We start from the raw sequence: 17,761 nt of genomic DNA, 5'->3' as shown, positions 1-17,761 counted from the left end.
AAGCCAAATGCTGATACATATTCTCTTTTCCTCCGTCGGAAGGCTAATGCACACGTTCATTAAACACAAAGTAACAAGGTTGGACCAGTGTGTTTATGCTTATATGTCTTTCTACATCGGCAGTGCCACTTTTGTCAAAGAAACAAAATTCATCATCATTCGTGGATAATTGATGGACTCGAGTGAAACAGGGTATAGTAACTGAAACCAGTTTGTTAGTCGATGTTTAGTTAGTGTGTGTGTATGTAGATATATATATATATATATATATATATATATATATATATATATATATATATATATATATATGTATAAGTGTATATGTATATATACACTTATACATACAGACACACTACTGCTACATACATAGTACATAGTAAGCATTCATAGTAAGTAAGCAATTAGTTATTACGTGTATATTAAAAAAAAATAACATGTGCAAACACACTGTTCATTATGTCTTTACAAGATGATGGCACGGTAAATATTGCACATTGCGTGTGGGCATAAAATATTCCATTGCTGACCTTCCGAGTACTAATAAAGTAACTTCTTTCTGGAGTTCTGAAAAGTTTCCCTTAATTATTTATATCTGGAAACCGTGTTCATAAGAGCTCTTTGTAACGTACTTTAAAAAAAATAACAATAAAAGAGCGAACATCCTTTTACTTGGTCTATATAAGGCATAAAGTTTAAAAGCGCGTTATTAATTATTAAAGCTCGCTTTCCTAACAATTGTAGAGAAACACTGCAGACAATGCGCATTATATACTGATTGCACTTGTGAGCTCCTTAATAGTATCTGACCTGGACTACCACACCACCTCTCTATGCTGTATACACAAAAACACCATCGCCTTTCCTGTATCCATACAAGTATGTGATTTATTTTGTAGCATAATCTAATTATATTAGGTTTTAATTTTCTGGTATTGGAATACTTTAGCTGTAGACTCTTTATTTCTAACCTTTAGTATTATTACTATTAAGGTTTATTAACAATGTTTATTTAGCATGCTAGAGAAGTAAACTAACAGTATATAAATAATGATTGTACATCTATAGTAGACGCTTTAACAACGTAATAGAATTTCTCTACACTTCAGTAAGTAGTTCTGATATGATGGATTCTGCTTTCTCAGACTGTGAAATGCAATGTGTTGGAATGGATATGGAACTTATGTATTATTCAGTTAAGATAAATGGAACTTTCCTAGTTGCCGGCTCTTAAATGAGTTTTGCTACAGAACTCAGGATTATTTGACGGTGGAAGGTTTTGTTAAACCTATGGTAGAGACAGATAATATTTTATAGGGTTATGGAACACCCAACCTCCACCCCACTCTATTTAACTATAATTACATTTACTGTTTCACAAGTCTCTTCTTGGATCAAAATGTATTGAGTATTAGTTGTGTTTTAGGAAATTGTACTGTACATAGAGTAACAGTCCCTTAAAGCTGTTGTCTAGCTGAAAATGCTTTCTCCCACACTAGTACTAACGTAGATAAATATTTTACCTTTATCTTTCAATTATAATAACCTGGACTAATTGAATGTAGAAATGAAAAATTCTGCTGTACCCAAATATATGTATGGTGCTTTGTGGTTATATGTTGTGGATGTACACACCATAATATTGTTTTGCTTTTAAGAAATCATAACATTTAGGTCACTATAAATACTTTAAACGTTTGTGTGGAAAAAAATAATAATTTGATGATGAGACATGCTGAAGAGTTCAATGAGGTCCCAAGTTTGGGTAAATAATGATAGCTTACCGCCTGTACATAATATAGATATGACCATCTTTTATCTTTCACTTATTATGTATTATATCACTACTCACCATTAATAACTGTATGTTACAGTATAATGCTATTTGTGTATTACTGTATGCTAAATGCAGAAAAAAACACATACATTTTAGATATTTTTTTTTAAGAATTAATCTAAGTTTATTTAATTCTATTTTAAACACTGTGTATATGATGTATTTTCCTATAATTAGTATGTGTTATGCTTTCATTTAATTATAAGACCATTGGACTAAAATTTATAGTGCTCAAAAGTACTCAATGTGTAATAAAAACCCGTAGCTACCTTTGAACTAACTAGAAATAATACATTTTTCTAGGGTTCGTACACATGGGCGTTAAAAACACCTGTTAAAAACCCTGTGCTTTGTTCTTATTTTTAACAGAGCATTCAACGTGTGTTCTCAAAGTCTCCATGCTGCAGAGTGTACTATGTACTTGGGAATCACTACCATAGAGCTCCATTATATTGTATCCAGCACTATTGCTTGTGAATGCTGCAGGCCATGTTGAAATTTATGCAAAACAGACACTTATTAAGTTTTTAAAGTTGACAACAGATTGCGTTCCTGGCATATAACATACTTTTTTACTTCTGGACAAGCACACAAAATCACTAGTTCCGAGATTAGTGGTTTGTGCACATGCTCAGATGTAAAAAGCGTATTATACACAAAGAACGCAATTTGCGTTCAACTTATCAAGAGCCCCTGTATCTATAGGTCCATTAGTGTACATTATTTTTTGGACTATCAGGGTTAAAGCGTGTTTACCAATTTCTAAAAATGTACATTGAACATGTGATATTAATGCCTGGGTGTACAAGCCCTTGTAAAATACACACTACATATAAATGCTTTTATTTTCAATATAAGGTACAACTTTGGAAATTGATATATTGATATTTGTCATAAAGATCATAAAAGTTACCAATGTAGAATTTTTTTCCGTAGTCTAAATATGCATTATTGAACTGTAAAGGCATTAGTGAATATGTATTTGAACTGTATTATTGTCAAACTGGGCCCATTTTAATGATAAACTTTTATTACTTTAATACCCAGTGTGTAGCAGTACTAATGATTTTTGCTTTTTACTTATGTTGCTACAGTATCTTGCTTTTATAAGCTTATAAATTGCTTAAGTGGACAAACCTGTTATATTGAGCAAAGTAATCTCACTGTTTATTGCAATGAATGGGTGTTCTGCAAACAGGACAGAACAAATTACGTACCTGGACATTTGCTATATTTCCATCCATGATGCATGGTAAAATCACTTAATAAGTCTAAACATGCAGTCATTCATACAGTATGGAGACTGTTGAATAAGAGCTGTGAAGGAAAAAACATCAGCTGTTAAGTAGTTCCATTTCTGCATACGTTGCTCTTGTAAATTATTAGGAGCCTACGTGAGCAAACAAAAGTCAAATGGACATGCCCAGCTGCCTACAAATGCATACAACTAAGATAACAAATGAAGACAAGACACATATGACACATTTAAACTTTAATCTGTACTCTGTGGGACTTTACATAAACACTAGTCACTTTAAATATCATATGTAAATGTAAAATTTGTGCTTACACTGAGAGTTATAGTAAACGTCCAAAACTACTGGAGTGTTTTTAACAATATTTTTAAGGTTTTTCTTTTTTTTTTTCTTTTGGTTTTTAATGAAAGACAAAGACATGTACTGCAATAAGCCACATCCTTATTCAACTGCTGAAGACTACATTTTCAATATAAACATTGGGTGGTAACTGTATTATTCTAGTTGTAAGCTTTAATTGACATGTCTGGCAGGCCTCTGAAACATGGGAACTTATGTTTATGTCGATGAAAAATTCTGAGAATGTAGAATGTGCACTTAGCAGGTGTAATTTAACCAATTATATTTATTGCAGATAAAGCAAATAAAACACTTACTAATGTGCATGTTAAAGTCATTTTAAAACATCTATATGTCAGATGCAGGATCCAGAAAAGATCATTAGTCTGGGACTCTTCATCCGTTTAGCCTTGCCAGATTCACTACAACAGATCTTGTAGACAGCAGCACATCTCTGAATACAGATACAGGGCTCATGTTGAGTTGGACGCAAATTGCTGTTTCGGCATATAATATGCTTCATCTGAACACGTGCACAAAGCACTAGTTTTGGAATTAGTGTTTTGTGGGCTTGCGCAGAAGTAAGGCAGTTTGAGTCCAACTCAACATGACCCCCACAATGGTGAAATATTTAATACTCTTTGCTTCAGAGCTAAAAAGTTGAAAGAGAACTTGTCAGAGGGTTGTGAAAGGCCATCTCACATTTATTAAAACATAATAAAAATAGGGTTCTGTGACTTTAGTCAGAGAGAGCATTTAATTCACCACACTCTTACCTGATTCTTTGATGTAGCTTTCAAGTCTAACTATCAGTATATACTATGTTCTCTCCTTTTTATTCCAAAGCACTCCATGGGGTAAATTTATCAAGCTGCGGGTTTGACAAAATGGAGATGCTGCCTATAGCAACCAATCAGATTCTAGCTGTCATTTTGTAGAATGTACTAAATAAATGATAACTAAAATCTGATTGGTTGCTATAGGCAACATCTCCACTTTTTCAAACCCGCAGCTTGATAACTTTATCCCCAGATCTCCTGGGCTGAAAGCAAGCCGTCCCAGAAGAGAGCATCACAAATAGAAAGTGCACTATGCTAAATGCTCTCTTTTTTATTAATTAAATATATTACAAGGAATTATATTACAAATAAAGTAAATAAAATAAAAATTCTTAATGTGGGAGAAAGGGTGATGGGGCTAGGATTAGAAAGACAAATATCGGGGGCCTGGCATAAGGGGCCCTTCGGATGCTGCTCGCTTGCACCCACTGAGAGCACTTTTGAAAGCAGAGCCTTGGGTGGGAAGTGACGGCATTGAACACCCCCCACACCTATATGCTCCATAGTGGTTGCATCACCTGCAATCTCTGTAGTTCAACCATAACTGTTGTCCCACCTGAAGTAACTTTGTGTGTTTGGAGCAATTACCATTCTGTGTGACATTCTAACAAGAGTGATTACATGTAAAGTGCACACACAATGTGTGATGAGATCTAGGCATGAAGGGGAGAGGTTAGTGTATTATTATAATAATTTCTATTAATGATTAAGATATTTTTTAATCAAGTATCTTTTTATTTTGTAGATCCACCTGTACACTGACACTATTATATCCATTTTTATTTGGGTCTATTAGCAGCTTATATTGAAGCTAATAGCTTTAGTGAATGGCAAATCCAATCAGGACCACCCTTACACTGCTTTTGGATCCTAATTCGCACAGAGAATTCCTGGTGATATTACCATGATATTTACAGGTTACCCAGCATTCCCCTGCCACTGTGGTAGTGCTTGGGCTGGTACAGAAAGCCTGGATTCAACAAGGGTGTCAAGTATGGAAGCAGAAAATATACAGCACATTACAGATATGCACTATAGCCTTCAGTCCAACATAAATGTACTTAGTGCAACAGGTACATTCTGTGTTATCATTATGATATAATATGATACTGTTAAGGGCAATATAAGTGAAAAATACAATTTAAATGATTCCCCAAGGATGAATTTATACAACCTAAGTTTTGCAAAATAATAATCATTTACAATTTTGTTTACCTTTTTGTAACTGCATTGCAGGCAGTTATGGAACCTGAGCACATATCATCAAATTATTTTCCTCTAAGTGGAAAGCTTCATATGCCCCAACTGTGCATGCAAAAAGCAATTGCCTTCTGTATATGTGCTTGATGGTGTGCAGGCATACTCAGTAGTAGATATGAAAAAAGTGTACTGCAATTTTGTGCAAATAAAGTGTTGCCACATAACAGGTTGTTTCGTAGAGGTCCAAAGTTCTGAAACTACTACCTTCAGTTTCCAATTATAATTAGCCATTCCTCACTGTGTGGGTCATCTTGAGTTGGACACAGAGAACCTCATTTAGAGTCGCACACAAAGTCCGTTTTACGCGCATCCAACAAAAAAACACTCTCATGCATGTGCAGAAAGCACCAAATGCTGCTTGCATCTTGGACACTTGCGCCTAAAACAGACTTTGCGTCCGACTCTAAATGAGGTCCAGAGTGCGTTTTGTTAAAGAAGTAAAAAAGTGAATTATATGCCAAAAACGCAATTTGCGCCCTACTCAGCACGACTCCCTGTATTTATAAACTTGCATTTCATAGAATTTACAGTCTATGGATAGAGCTAAGATAATGACAGCCAGTTCATTCAGTTGTGTGGTTGTTTTAAAACCTTAAAGCAAAATTCCGCTGACAAACTATGACCATCAAACATAGAACAAGACAACAGTTTTTAAAATTTCACTCATCTCTATTCAGTAACTAATATTATAAATGCAAATAATTTGTCCCTTGTTCATTTGATGTAATGTAGCATATGTAGATTCTATTTGTTAGAGAGGCTACACTGAAAACACCATAATCTCCACTGTATAATAATCTCTAAATATGATTCTGCAGATACATTAACCATTGTATCAATGTTTTCTGGAATATCTCCCACAGTCTACTGATGGTGAGTTTCAAATAACACAAAAAAACACTGTCTTTAACTGCATTCCTTTTGCTGTCTCCAATATTTGAGACAATATATCTATCATCTTTTTCAAATGCGTAATTTTTAATATATGGAGTAATGCTTTCACCACATTGAAAACATAATACTCGCCGTTAAAAGATGGCGAGTATGAAAATGAAAGCATATCTCTTCAAATGAAACCATAGCTCTCACATGACAACGTAATTCCTCATTACACTATTCAAGACAACAATTCACTAGATATTGAATTTTGGTTTTGAATTAGGGCTCGTTTATAGCTATCTGCTTTTATTGTACTTTTCTCATGTTAATAAATGCATAAATGTTAACATTGTAATTACATTTTAGAATGTAGCTTGCACTATGTCTTATTATTAACAACTCACTACCAGTAAAATAGATTATATTGGTAAAAATATAATGCAGGAAAAGTGCATTGTAAACAAGCTAAAATGGATCTAAAGCATGTGTTAGTATTCATGTGTTTTTATCACTTTGCCCAGGGCACATGTGCGAACGAGCCCTAAAGCTACATAAATAACACTATTCATAAGGCTGTTTGTAATTATAATTTACACTGGTCTACAAGAGCTAAAAGAGAACCAATCATCTTTATTTTTCCACTACTAAAATGTCTGATTAATATATCTCCACCCTCTATATACATTACACAGAAAAACAAAGAGCAAATGGTTATTTCCTAACATAGCCCAAAGGGGCGAAGGTGTCCACTAACACCATAGCAATCAATCAGACATTTGTTTTCATTGTCTATCATGCAGTAGACAGATTGATTTTTGATAGGTTGCTATGGCTTCAGCACAGATGTGCATCTTTGAGCAATGTTATTAAATAACACTGAAATAAACAAATAAATGGTTAGCAAAGTTTAAGTGTTGTTTTTGTACTTGTTAGTCAGAAAATGTATATCATCAAACAGGAGAGAGGAATTTAGGAACATTGACCATGATCAGAAACATTTAGGACCTCATTTAGAGTCAGACGCAAAGTCCGTTTTAGGCGCATCCAACAAAAAAACACTACCACGCATGTGCAGAAAGCACTAAATCCGCCTGCATCTTGGGAGCAATTAACACTTGCGACTCACTACGAGAGAATGGGAGGAACAAGGATTTGTGAAGGCGTGACCATGTAAAAACATCCTAGTCGCAGTGAGGCGCAGACGCAACACACGTCAAATTCCTGCTGTGCGGCAGGAATTAGGTGGCACAAGCGTTAGCTAGCTGCAGGAGCTGCTTGCAGCTCGATAGGGTATTAAGAGTGGGATGCAACTGGGTTTGCTTGCCACTCGTAATACCTTACCAAGCTGCGGCACACTCCCACTCCTACACTTCTTAAACAGACTTTGCGTCTGACTCTAAATGAGGTCCTTAGTGTTTGATAAGTTAGTATATGTAATATTTAACATAGAAAAGAGCTCTAGTTATATGTACCAACTACAGCATGTAGCTGGCACTGGGTGTTGGTTGCAAACTTTACCCACACAAGTCATTATGACATCATGCAACTACTTTGCCTATGCGTATTATATTATACAACTGCACATGGGTAGGTATATCAAGATGGCATCTTCACAGAAGAGCTAATGTGTTTTCAGGATTAGTGGTCAAAGTGGATATTTAGAATTGGCGGTATGGAAAAAGTAAGTGAATGAAATTTGATAGTTTTACAATGAAAGCAGTAGGAAACATGATGGTATGACATACTGCTGTATACCAGCCCACTTCCACCACTGCTCAGGATAAAGTGCGAACCTAGGAGGATTAAGGTATTCCATTCTGGTAAGGAGACATTTATGGTAAGGCATCAGATTAAGTATCAGACTTGCCAAAATGAGATACTGTTTACCAGCCAATATAGTAAAATGAGCTACAAGGTATAGATACATAGATACATCCGTTATTTACACCGACTGTTACATTAAAGAGAGAAGTCCCAAGTTTGACTTCCACTTTGATTGGATTGATATTCCTAAAAGGCATAATGGAAAAGTTCCGGATTAATTGATTTATAACAGCGGTTACACTTTTTTCTTTTTACACAAATTGTGGCATCCTTCTTGTCTTTTGGTGCTTCAATTTCTATTTCATATTTGTTTTAGAATCATGCAGCAATTTATTTACTTATCCAGTGTGTATACCTCCGGATTTCAGTTAATAAGAGTTTGATTCTTGAAGTGTCAAGTATGTTCCCGGAACGAAAGAGTGGTATTTTGATTTTAATCTTTTATGTTATATGTGTTATATTTAATACATTTTGCAATATAATTTTTGTTTATTGTAATTGGTTGGTTGGTCATATATTCATATTAGAAAAAGCGCCCTCTTTTTTCTATTTTGTATAGATACATACATGTTTAGCATATTGTTTTAGTGGAGCAGTTGTTTAGAGACAAAAACATCCACAGACATGCATTTATCCTCTATTGTAATAATATGAAAGTCTAGGTAAAAATGATCAAACAAGTGCCTACTTTGACAAAAAAATGTAGAGATGCAAAGCATATTCCATTTCTTCTTCTTTTGGAGTACATTTTTGTCTATATTTATGGCTAAATGTACGGGTTAATGCATCCTATTGTAGGGAGGCTATTTTTGCTCCTATTTCATGGGAGTAGCTGGGTAGGTTGGGATTATTCCTACTGAAGCTGGATGGCCACATTAATGGATATAGTGCTGTGGCCAATCGAAAAATGAAAAATGAAGGGTTATAAATTGTGCATTTAGGGTATTTCTGTTTAAGTGAATGTCTGTAAGGCTTTTTGGATGTGCAAAATAGCTTGATTTTTGTTCCTATGAGATAACGGTAATATCAGGGGTGGATAAAGTGGGGGGGGGGGGTATGGGAGATTGAGGTGATCACCCCCCCCAAACACACTGTCGTCTACAGTGCAATGGCACTGCACCTTCCTCCCTCCTCCTCACTGAAAGTTGGGCATGACTTCATCTTTACATCCCAACACTGTCAGTGAGGAGCTGCGCTGACAGGAGCAGCTGACAGAAAAGAAGAAGACAGAAAAAAAGAAGACCATAGGGGGACAGTGTGATAAGAGGGCACCGTGTGATAAGAGGGCACCGTGTGATAAGAGGACACAGTGTGAAAGGGGCACAGTGGGATAAGGGGGCAGTGTGAAAGGGGCACAGTATAAAATGGGTCAGTGTGATATAAGGGCACAGTGTGAAAGGGGCACAGTGTGAAAAGGTGCACAGTGTGATGAGAGGGACCAGTGTGATAAGAGGACACAGTATGATAAGAGGCGCAGTGTGATGAAGGTGGCACAGTGGGATAAGAGAGCACAGTGTGATAAGAGTACACAGTGTTAAGAAAGGAGTCTAGTGTGATGAAGGGTCACTGTGTGATGAAGGGTGCACAGTGTGATAAAGGGGCCCAGTGTGATGAGAGGGAGCAGTGTGATAAGAGGACACAGTATGATAAGAGGCGCAGTGTGATGAAGGTGGCACAGTGGGAAAGGAGGGCACAGTGTGATAAGAGTACACAGTGTTAAGAAAGGAGTCTAGTGTGATGAAGGGTCACTGTGTGATGAAGGGTGCACAGTGTGATAAAGGGGCCCAGTGTGATGAAGGGGGCACAGTGTAATGAACGGGACACAGTGTGATGATAGGGAACAGTGTGATGAAAGGGGCAGAGTGTGATGAGAGGGAGCAGTGTGATAAGAGGACACAGTATGATAAGGGGCGCAGTGTGATGAAGGTGGCACAGTGGGATAAGAGAGCACAGTGTGAAAAGAGTACACAGTGTAAAGAACGGAGTCTAGTGTGATGAAGGGTCACGGTGTGATGAAGGGTGCACAGTGTGATGAAGGGGCCCAGTGTGATGATAGGGAACAGTGTGAGTATAGGGAACAGTGTGATGAAAGGGGCACAGTGTGAGGAAAGGGGCACAGTGTGTTAAGGGGAAATAGTCTGATGAAGGGTCAGACATGTCTGTTATTTGTGCTCTTATTGTTGTGATTTTATATTGAAATAGTGCTTTACTTAAAAAAAAGCAAAGAACAAACCTGACCGACTTGTGTCCAAAAATACATAAATTTGTGAGACGCAAGGCCCACAGGAGTCGGGACTGGAGAGGGGGAGGATTTGGAACTGGAAAGGGGAAGAAGTCTGGATTAATTGATTAACTCCAACCATACCACCCTAAAAGACAAGTCTAGGGGCTAGATTTACTAATATGCGGGTTTGAAAAAGTGGGGATGTTGCCTATAGCAACCAATCAGATTCTAGCTGTCATTTTGTAGAAGGTACTAAATAAATGAAAGCTAAAATCTGATTGGTTGCTATAGGCAACATCCCCACTTTTTCAAACCCGCAGCTTAGTAAATCTGGCCCTAGATCTTTCCCTGAAATCTGGCGCTATTACTTTCACTGTGAAGCATTTTGGGCTGTCAAGGTCCATATTACATGGATAATTAAATTTCTTTGGGCACATAAAGAAATGTCATTTAAACATTAAAGTGTCCAAAACTAACACATGAACTACAGAAAGCCCCAATATTCACTTACTCTAATCACTAATGAATGAAGATCCATTGAGTAGTATTTTAGGAGAAAAAAAATCTAAATTTGAAATTAATTAGGGCATAGGAGATAGTAAGTTGAGCCTCGATGTTACTTTATCAACATACGCATTTCTGTCTTGTACAACAATTCTAAACAAGTGCATGTGCATCTTAGTCTCAGTCTACATTAGTCGCATTTGTTCAGACACACCCTTACACGTCTCCCCTTCCCCCGTTCTGCTTCAACAATAGTACGGGGCAACAAACTGATGTAAGCACAAGATGCGTCTCAGTCTACATAGGGTCGTGAACCATAACTAGTGCTTCATAGGCATGCGCAGAATAAAACAAGAATATTATACACTGGAAACGTTATTTACATTAAACTCTACATAAGCTCCAAAGTGTCGCTATGGATACACTTAATGAAATGGAATGAGAATATGCACATTGTGGACAGAGAAGCATATGCACAAAAAAAACAACTACCCCCCCAAAATCGGATAATCAACAAATATGATACTTGAAACAAAACCGGTCCGGATGTTCCCTAACATTTCTGGTAAAAAAAAAAAGGTACGGACAATAGGAAATGCTTCCTGTAGCCTAAATTCTGGGAGCTCTACCCAGCATACGGCTGTCTGGGGTACGCCAGCAGATTTCATGGCTTAGCAGCTAGAGATGGTGCCTCAGGGATAGCTCACAGCCAGATCCCCAGACACCTGAGCAGTCTTCAGTTTCAAGTGAGAACTAATAAAAAGGGTGATGGATTTACACAGGCTTCTTGAAAGATAGATACACACAGCCATTGAAAAAACAGAGTTGTTATTCTTTTCTCTTTGTATCTTTCCAAGGCCCTGGAGTGATGTTTTATTTTGGGATTTCTGTCGTTTCAGGTATTTTAGAAATATTTGCTGTGTCTCAGGGGATTGTGGGAATAAGAGGAGTTTTCAGCAACTTATTTCTGGCCATGTCAAAAAAGGGAAAACTTCATGCAACTGTGAGTAACAATGTACTTTGTGAAAATAACAGTTTAATTATATTACACATTTGTCTTTTTAGCTATGCTAGTAAATAATGTAAATATTTATTTCAGATGTGATTAATACATCAATTTGAGAAATGCATATTTCATACTGTTTGCTACAAGATAAATAACTCATAATATAGTTTCCTGTATATAAGATATGTGTACATATTGACATGTATATATAATATTTACATATTGAGAAATAGTTTGTGTGCACTATATCTATCTATCTATCTATCTATCTATCTATCTATCTATATACAGTTTGTAATTGTGTAAATGCATGTTATAGATGCTATCAAGAGGATATATTGACTCAGTTGATTCACCAGTTTTGGTTTAGGTTCTTATTTTATTTCTTTATTGCACTTTGCTAAAAAGTCCCTTAAACAAAAAGAGAAGCAATATCTATTTTTGCAGAAAACTCTGATGTGATTTTGAACACAGAGAATGTTTACACATGCACCTGTTGCTAGAGCTTAAGTGTGATCTGTTGTGCTAGTCATAAACATGCACTGGATTGGACACTGAACAGGAGCGTTCATTGCACAGCCATCCAAGGCTGGCTTTCATTAACATTCCCCAAAACTTTATATATATCTGAACTGGGAGTAACAAAATAATAACATATTTAACTCATATGTGGATATGGGTGTATGTTTACTTTTATTTTTTTTTGCTTCATTTTTGATAATACAATGAAAAGTTTGTACCTTTTTTTTTACTAACCCTGGTACCCTTGGGGGCCTATACAGTTCACTTCCAGATTATTCTAGATTAGCAGCTACAATATGGGTATGAGTAACACTGATAAGAGTGAATGCCTAATGTTTTCCAGTGGTATGATGAAGGAAATCCCCACAAAAGTATTTCTCTTTCTGCATACACACTGCAGAATTGGCACAACAGCATTCCATTGTTTGTAGAGATTTTTAGTCCATTTATAAAAACTATTCAAACGATATAATGTGCATTGGAACGATAAAACATGATCGTTGGAGTGTACACACTAATGCAATATCGGACCTAACTGTTGTTTATCGTGTGATTGGTGCGATAATCGGGTGAAAAACCTGTAGTGTGTACCCAGCCTTAGGCACTAAACAAAACTCAACCTGTTTACCAGATTTCACAGAACAGTGTTTGAGTGCAAAAGATTATTTTCTTTATTAAACAAAACAGAAAGTTATTTACAGCATAATGTTTCAATTTCTCTATACATAAATAAATAGGAGCAAATCTTGAGAATCACATACAGGGGAGGGTAAATTAACAAAGCTATATGAATGAAACCAAGAGTTTCCTAGACTGAACATTTATAACCAGCCTGGGCTGATAATCACCATAATAGCAAATCCAGCAGTATGGTACCCCCCCATTATAATTATAACCAAGTTGTAGACTGGTCAGCACAGGACTGCTTATTAGAGGAGTGTGGATAGCCTAAGAAAATAACGTGACACTTCCCACACACATCTCCTTTAGTTTACCAGTCCTGCGCTGAAGAGCTACACACATCTCAATATTAAGGACATTTTCATTAAGCAAAATATACATTTTTTAAAATATAACGTAACAAAAGAAATCTTCTGGCTTTCTGTTCTTCATCCAATGAATATAATTATCATTGGTAGCATACCTTGCAGTCCAGCTGTGGGTGGGCTTTGCAATAAATCCTTGAAAATAACTGGGTGTGGGAAAGAGACTAGGCAGCATAGTATAGAACAGTTTGTAAACGGTATCTATTGTGCCACTGTGGAATTACAAGTTTCAGAATGCTGGGACTTGTAGCTCTCCAACAGTTAGAGAGCCACTGATTCCCTAGCCATGTTGCATTTTATTAGGTAACCTGTGGGCCTCTTGTGTAATTAAAAGTCACAGCATGCTGAAGAAAAGAAGGCAGATACAGCTGTAGAGCTCTCCCCCAAATTGACCAAGCATTAGGCAAGCTCAAAAATAGTTTGTAGCCAAGCATGGCTTCACTTATTTAATTAACAATAGCTTCATTTTCGGGATTTCAGATTTTAAACTAAAGTATTCCTGAAATATGTATTAAAAAGTTACCACTGTTGAAATTTCAGGGACTTTCTGGTTGCACAGGTTTATAGAGGCTATCAGTGGCTGCTATCCCAATTGGTTATACCTACAAATAGCATAATTTAAAGAAGTAAATTATCTTATATTTGTATATATATGTGTGAGTATAAATACACTACATTAATATAGTTGACTTAATTACCAGAAAAATGTGCAAAGTAGTCATACAATGTAAAGTGTTAAATACACCTGGCACAATTTTTAATGCTAAAACAGCATGACATTTGTGGCGACTCCACCAACACACTACTATCAAGAATTATGTCTCATTTTCTGGCATGCTACTTCTAAAGCGCTGATGATGTCATGTACAATTAATTAGACATACTGTTGCAGCTCCGCTTTGTGATCAAAGAATAATTAAAAGGCTCGCATCACATGTTTTGTCTTACACTGCCTACACTTCACCAACATAAGGAAGGCAGTAAATATTGTTCCTCTTCATCATTTGACTGTGACTGCGTAAGCCTCATGGGTAGGATTAGTAATGGACAGGTGGCTGTAGAATCCATCGAAGGAAACTCACTGCATGACAGTTGCCTTAAGAAAACAAATATATGATTTATAGTGACAAAAAGTGATACGGAATATATGGAGGATTTAACTAGTATAAAATCAGCAAATGCCTAAATGTTTTTCCTGCTGTTAACCAGCACGCTCTGCAAAATTCTTTTCCTTATTGTAAACATTGCTCAGCATTATCTAACATGATTGGTCATAAATCTACTCTACCCTATCCCGAAAGACAAACATTGGATGCAAAAAGCATGGGTTAATTTGTTTAAATATATTGTTTTCAATTATATAGTTTAATTTAAAAAATGTTGTTAACTATAAGAAACACTAATACATTTTTCTCTAATGCATTCACTTAGCATCAATTATAAGTGATGGCATCGCTATTCTCTGTTTCTAAGGATATCATTTACAGAACAAAGTACATATATTAGTAACATATCTGCCCACTTAGGTCACTTGTTTTCAATGGCATATCAAACCCTTTTGACCTCCAAAAATCACGATGGTTCAAAGACAATCAGAACTGTTATGAGTTATGTAATTGGGAATCAACAGCAAATAAAAGCAAAAACTGTGTATGAATTTTTGCAGCGTGGACATAAAACCAACACTCCGTAATCAATTTTCTAGCTTTGTGCAATACAAGCCATACTCAAAAATCGGGGATACTTATGTTCGTATGTTCAGCAAGGAGCAGATCTGAAGATATATATGTTGATGAATATGGGTCTAGGTCCCCTGTGCTCTAACAGACGAGACACTGCAGGATAGGTCCAATACACATGTGGAATATCAAGTCACAAATGAATGCACAGTAAAAAAAAAATATCTTCAATTAAAGTCACCTGTTAATAATATAGCCATTAATGTCAAAACGTATCGAAATTAAGAAAGTGTTTTCAAAAAGAAAATAAATCTCCTTAAAATACATTTATTAGGATGTTATGAATGTCTACTGTATATAAAATAAATTTTAACAGTTGCTTCTGATTGCACACATGTTCCAGCTTGCATACACGACCGTCATCACTAGTAATCTGCACTTGCACCAGACCTGTAGCTGGTGTAAGTGATGCAACCAGGGCTGGATTAAGAGAATGGAGGCCCCCTTAGCCCACCCCCCCCCATGATCCGAGCCACCCACCCCCCTGTGAGCCGAGCTGCCACCAACCCCCAAGGCACTTACCTGGCATTGTAGTCCTTCCTGGTGCGCTGTACGCTCCTCACTGAGGAGATCTTGTGAGAGTGAGACTCACGAGATCTCCTTAGTAAGGAGACTACAGCGCGCCGGGGAAGGACTGCAGTAAAAGTGCTCAGCAGCATTGATTGGGCCGGGGGCGCCCCCGACCTGTCAATAATGTTGCTGAGCCCTTTCAAGGGCCCCCTGGATGCCCGAGGCCCCTGGGATGTAGCCCAGTTAGACCTAGGGCTAATCCGGCCCTGGATGCAACTGAAAATAACATATCTTAGAGATCCAAAGCTTAAGTCAGACGCTGCTGCATGCACTCGAGCTTGGCATGCCCTTACTGTAAAGTGACTACATTCTCTTCCCTGTTTCACCCCTAAAATTGTAGGCTGTAGTAAGGGTTATTTGCGCTCGAAGATGAATTGGACTTTGCTGCATTCATTTGGGTTGCTCAGGTTCTGGGCTTGCGCAGGACTATTTTACACAAAATATAGCACGTATGGATATCTTCATCCCTTGATGATTCAGGCCCAAAAACTGTAAAGGATCTTTCATATTGTAGAAAGATTTAGAACATAAATATGTGGGGCTCTGATACTTGTGGGAGTCTGTAGACAAAATAAATTCAGTGGTATCAGCCCAGAGGTAATATTTTCCAATATATTTATAAAACTACCAGGAAACATAAGCGATGATGAAAACATCAACGAATACCCTATGTGCTACAATAGTATATCAGGATAGAGTGCAAAGGAGCTAACAACTTGTGACCCCAATATTGAGCACAAGATAGCATATCCTTCACTTTGACAGTACCTTCATGAATTCTTTGCTCTGAATAAAAAGAAGTTCCAGACATCGACCCCATCTACACAAGGTGGACAAGGCATTAACTATGCTTAATTACACACAGCTTATACAATGTAGTGCACCTTCCTCACAGATCACACGAAACATGGTTGGACTCCACTTTACCCTCATAGATAGGCATAGTTTTCAAATGACTGGAACTATATAAAATTTCTATCAGGGTAAAGTTGACCTATTTTTCTCTCCAGACATCCTATCTCTGCTACCCCTATCTGCCAGTCACTACATTTGCTCCTTGTGGCCTACATATATAAATTTAAACTCCTCATCCTCACCTTAAAAGCTCTCAACCAACCCCCCCCCCACCTGCATCTACCCACACTCCTTCCGATCTCCTCCAATCGGCCAACGACTACTGCTCCCCACCTGTGGAACAATCTCCCACACCCTACCAGGTTAGCCTCTACTCTCCAAAACTTCAAGTGTGCCTTTAAGTCCCATTTCTTTATTCAGTCCTCCTCTTAACTCCTTTGCCTACCACCTCTACTCCCCCCACTCGGTGCCACCTTATTTGTATCTTCCACACCTTTTTAGCATGTAAGTCCTTATGAGCAGGGCCAGATTTCCTTGTGTTATCCTTCTACTATTGTATCATGCTCTGTACTTCTAGACCTGCTTCCCTTGTCCTGTTTTCTTGAGCCCAGGCTTACTTCATGTTGAAAATTACCATCACTCTCACTCACTGTCCTGTAAATATCTTGATCTGCAGTATGAAAGTAACCAGTGTATTATTTGATGAATTAGTAGATATTGGGTCTTTGTATTATTTTGTTTTTCATGTACTATGTAATGTGTTATGGATTGTTGCAGTCTGTTTATTGTAGGTTACTGTAAATGTCATGTACAGTGCTGCGGGCCTTATGTGGCACCTTATCAATAAAAGATTATTATTATTATTATAATCATCATCATAGATTTGTAAGCGTCCACAGTGTTCCACAGCGCTGTAGAGTAGGGAAAACAGGACGTGCATAAAACAGGGACATACAAGGAAGACAAAAGAAATGTAGACACGAAAACAAAGGGTATAGAGGACCCTGCTCATTAGAAAGCTTACATTCTAAGTAGAAGAGGGCACACTAAAACATGAGGAGTAA

At 37.1% G+C, this 17,761-nt stretch overlaps 1 protein-coding gene across 1 annotated transcript in view; it reads left to right on the top strand.

Moving 5' to 3' along the window:
- Positions 1-17,761, top strand: part of FGF5 (fibroblast growth factor 5) — a 42,565-nt gene that overhangs the window by 877 nt on the left and 23,927 nt on the right. Inside the window, exon 2 of the mRNA XM_075189746.1 lies at positions 11,859-11,962. Within this exon, the coding sequence (XP_075045847.1) occupies positions 11,859-11,962 (104 nt within the window). The remainder of the gene's footprint in view (positions 1-11,858; positions 11,963-17,761) is intronic.

The sequence above is a fragment of the Mixophyes fleayi genome, chromosome 1, assembly GCF_038048845.1.
Source record: "Mixophyes fleayi isolate aMixFle1 chromosome 1, aMixFle1.hap1, whole genome shotgun sequence".
Classification (NCBI taxonomy): domain Eukaryota; kingdom Metazoa; phylum Chordata; class Amphibia; order Anura; family Limnodynastidae; genus Mixophyes; species Mixophyes fleayi.
This window is presented reverse-complemented; position numbering and strand designations above follow the sequence as displayed.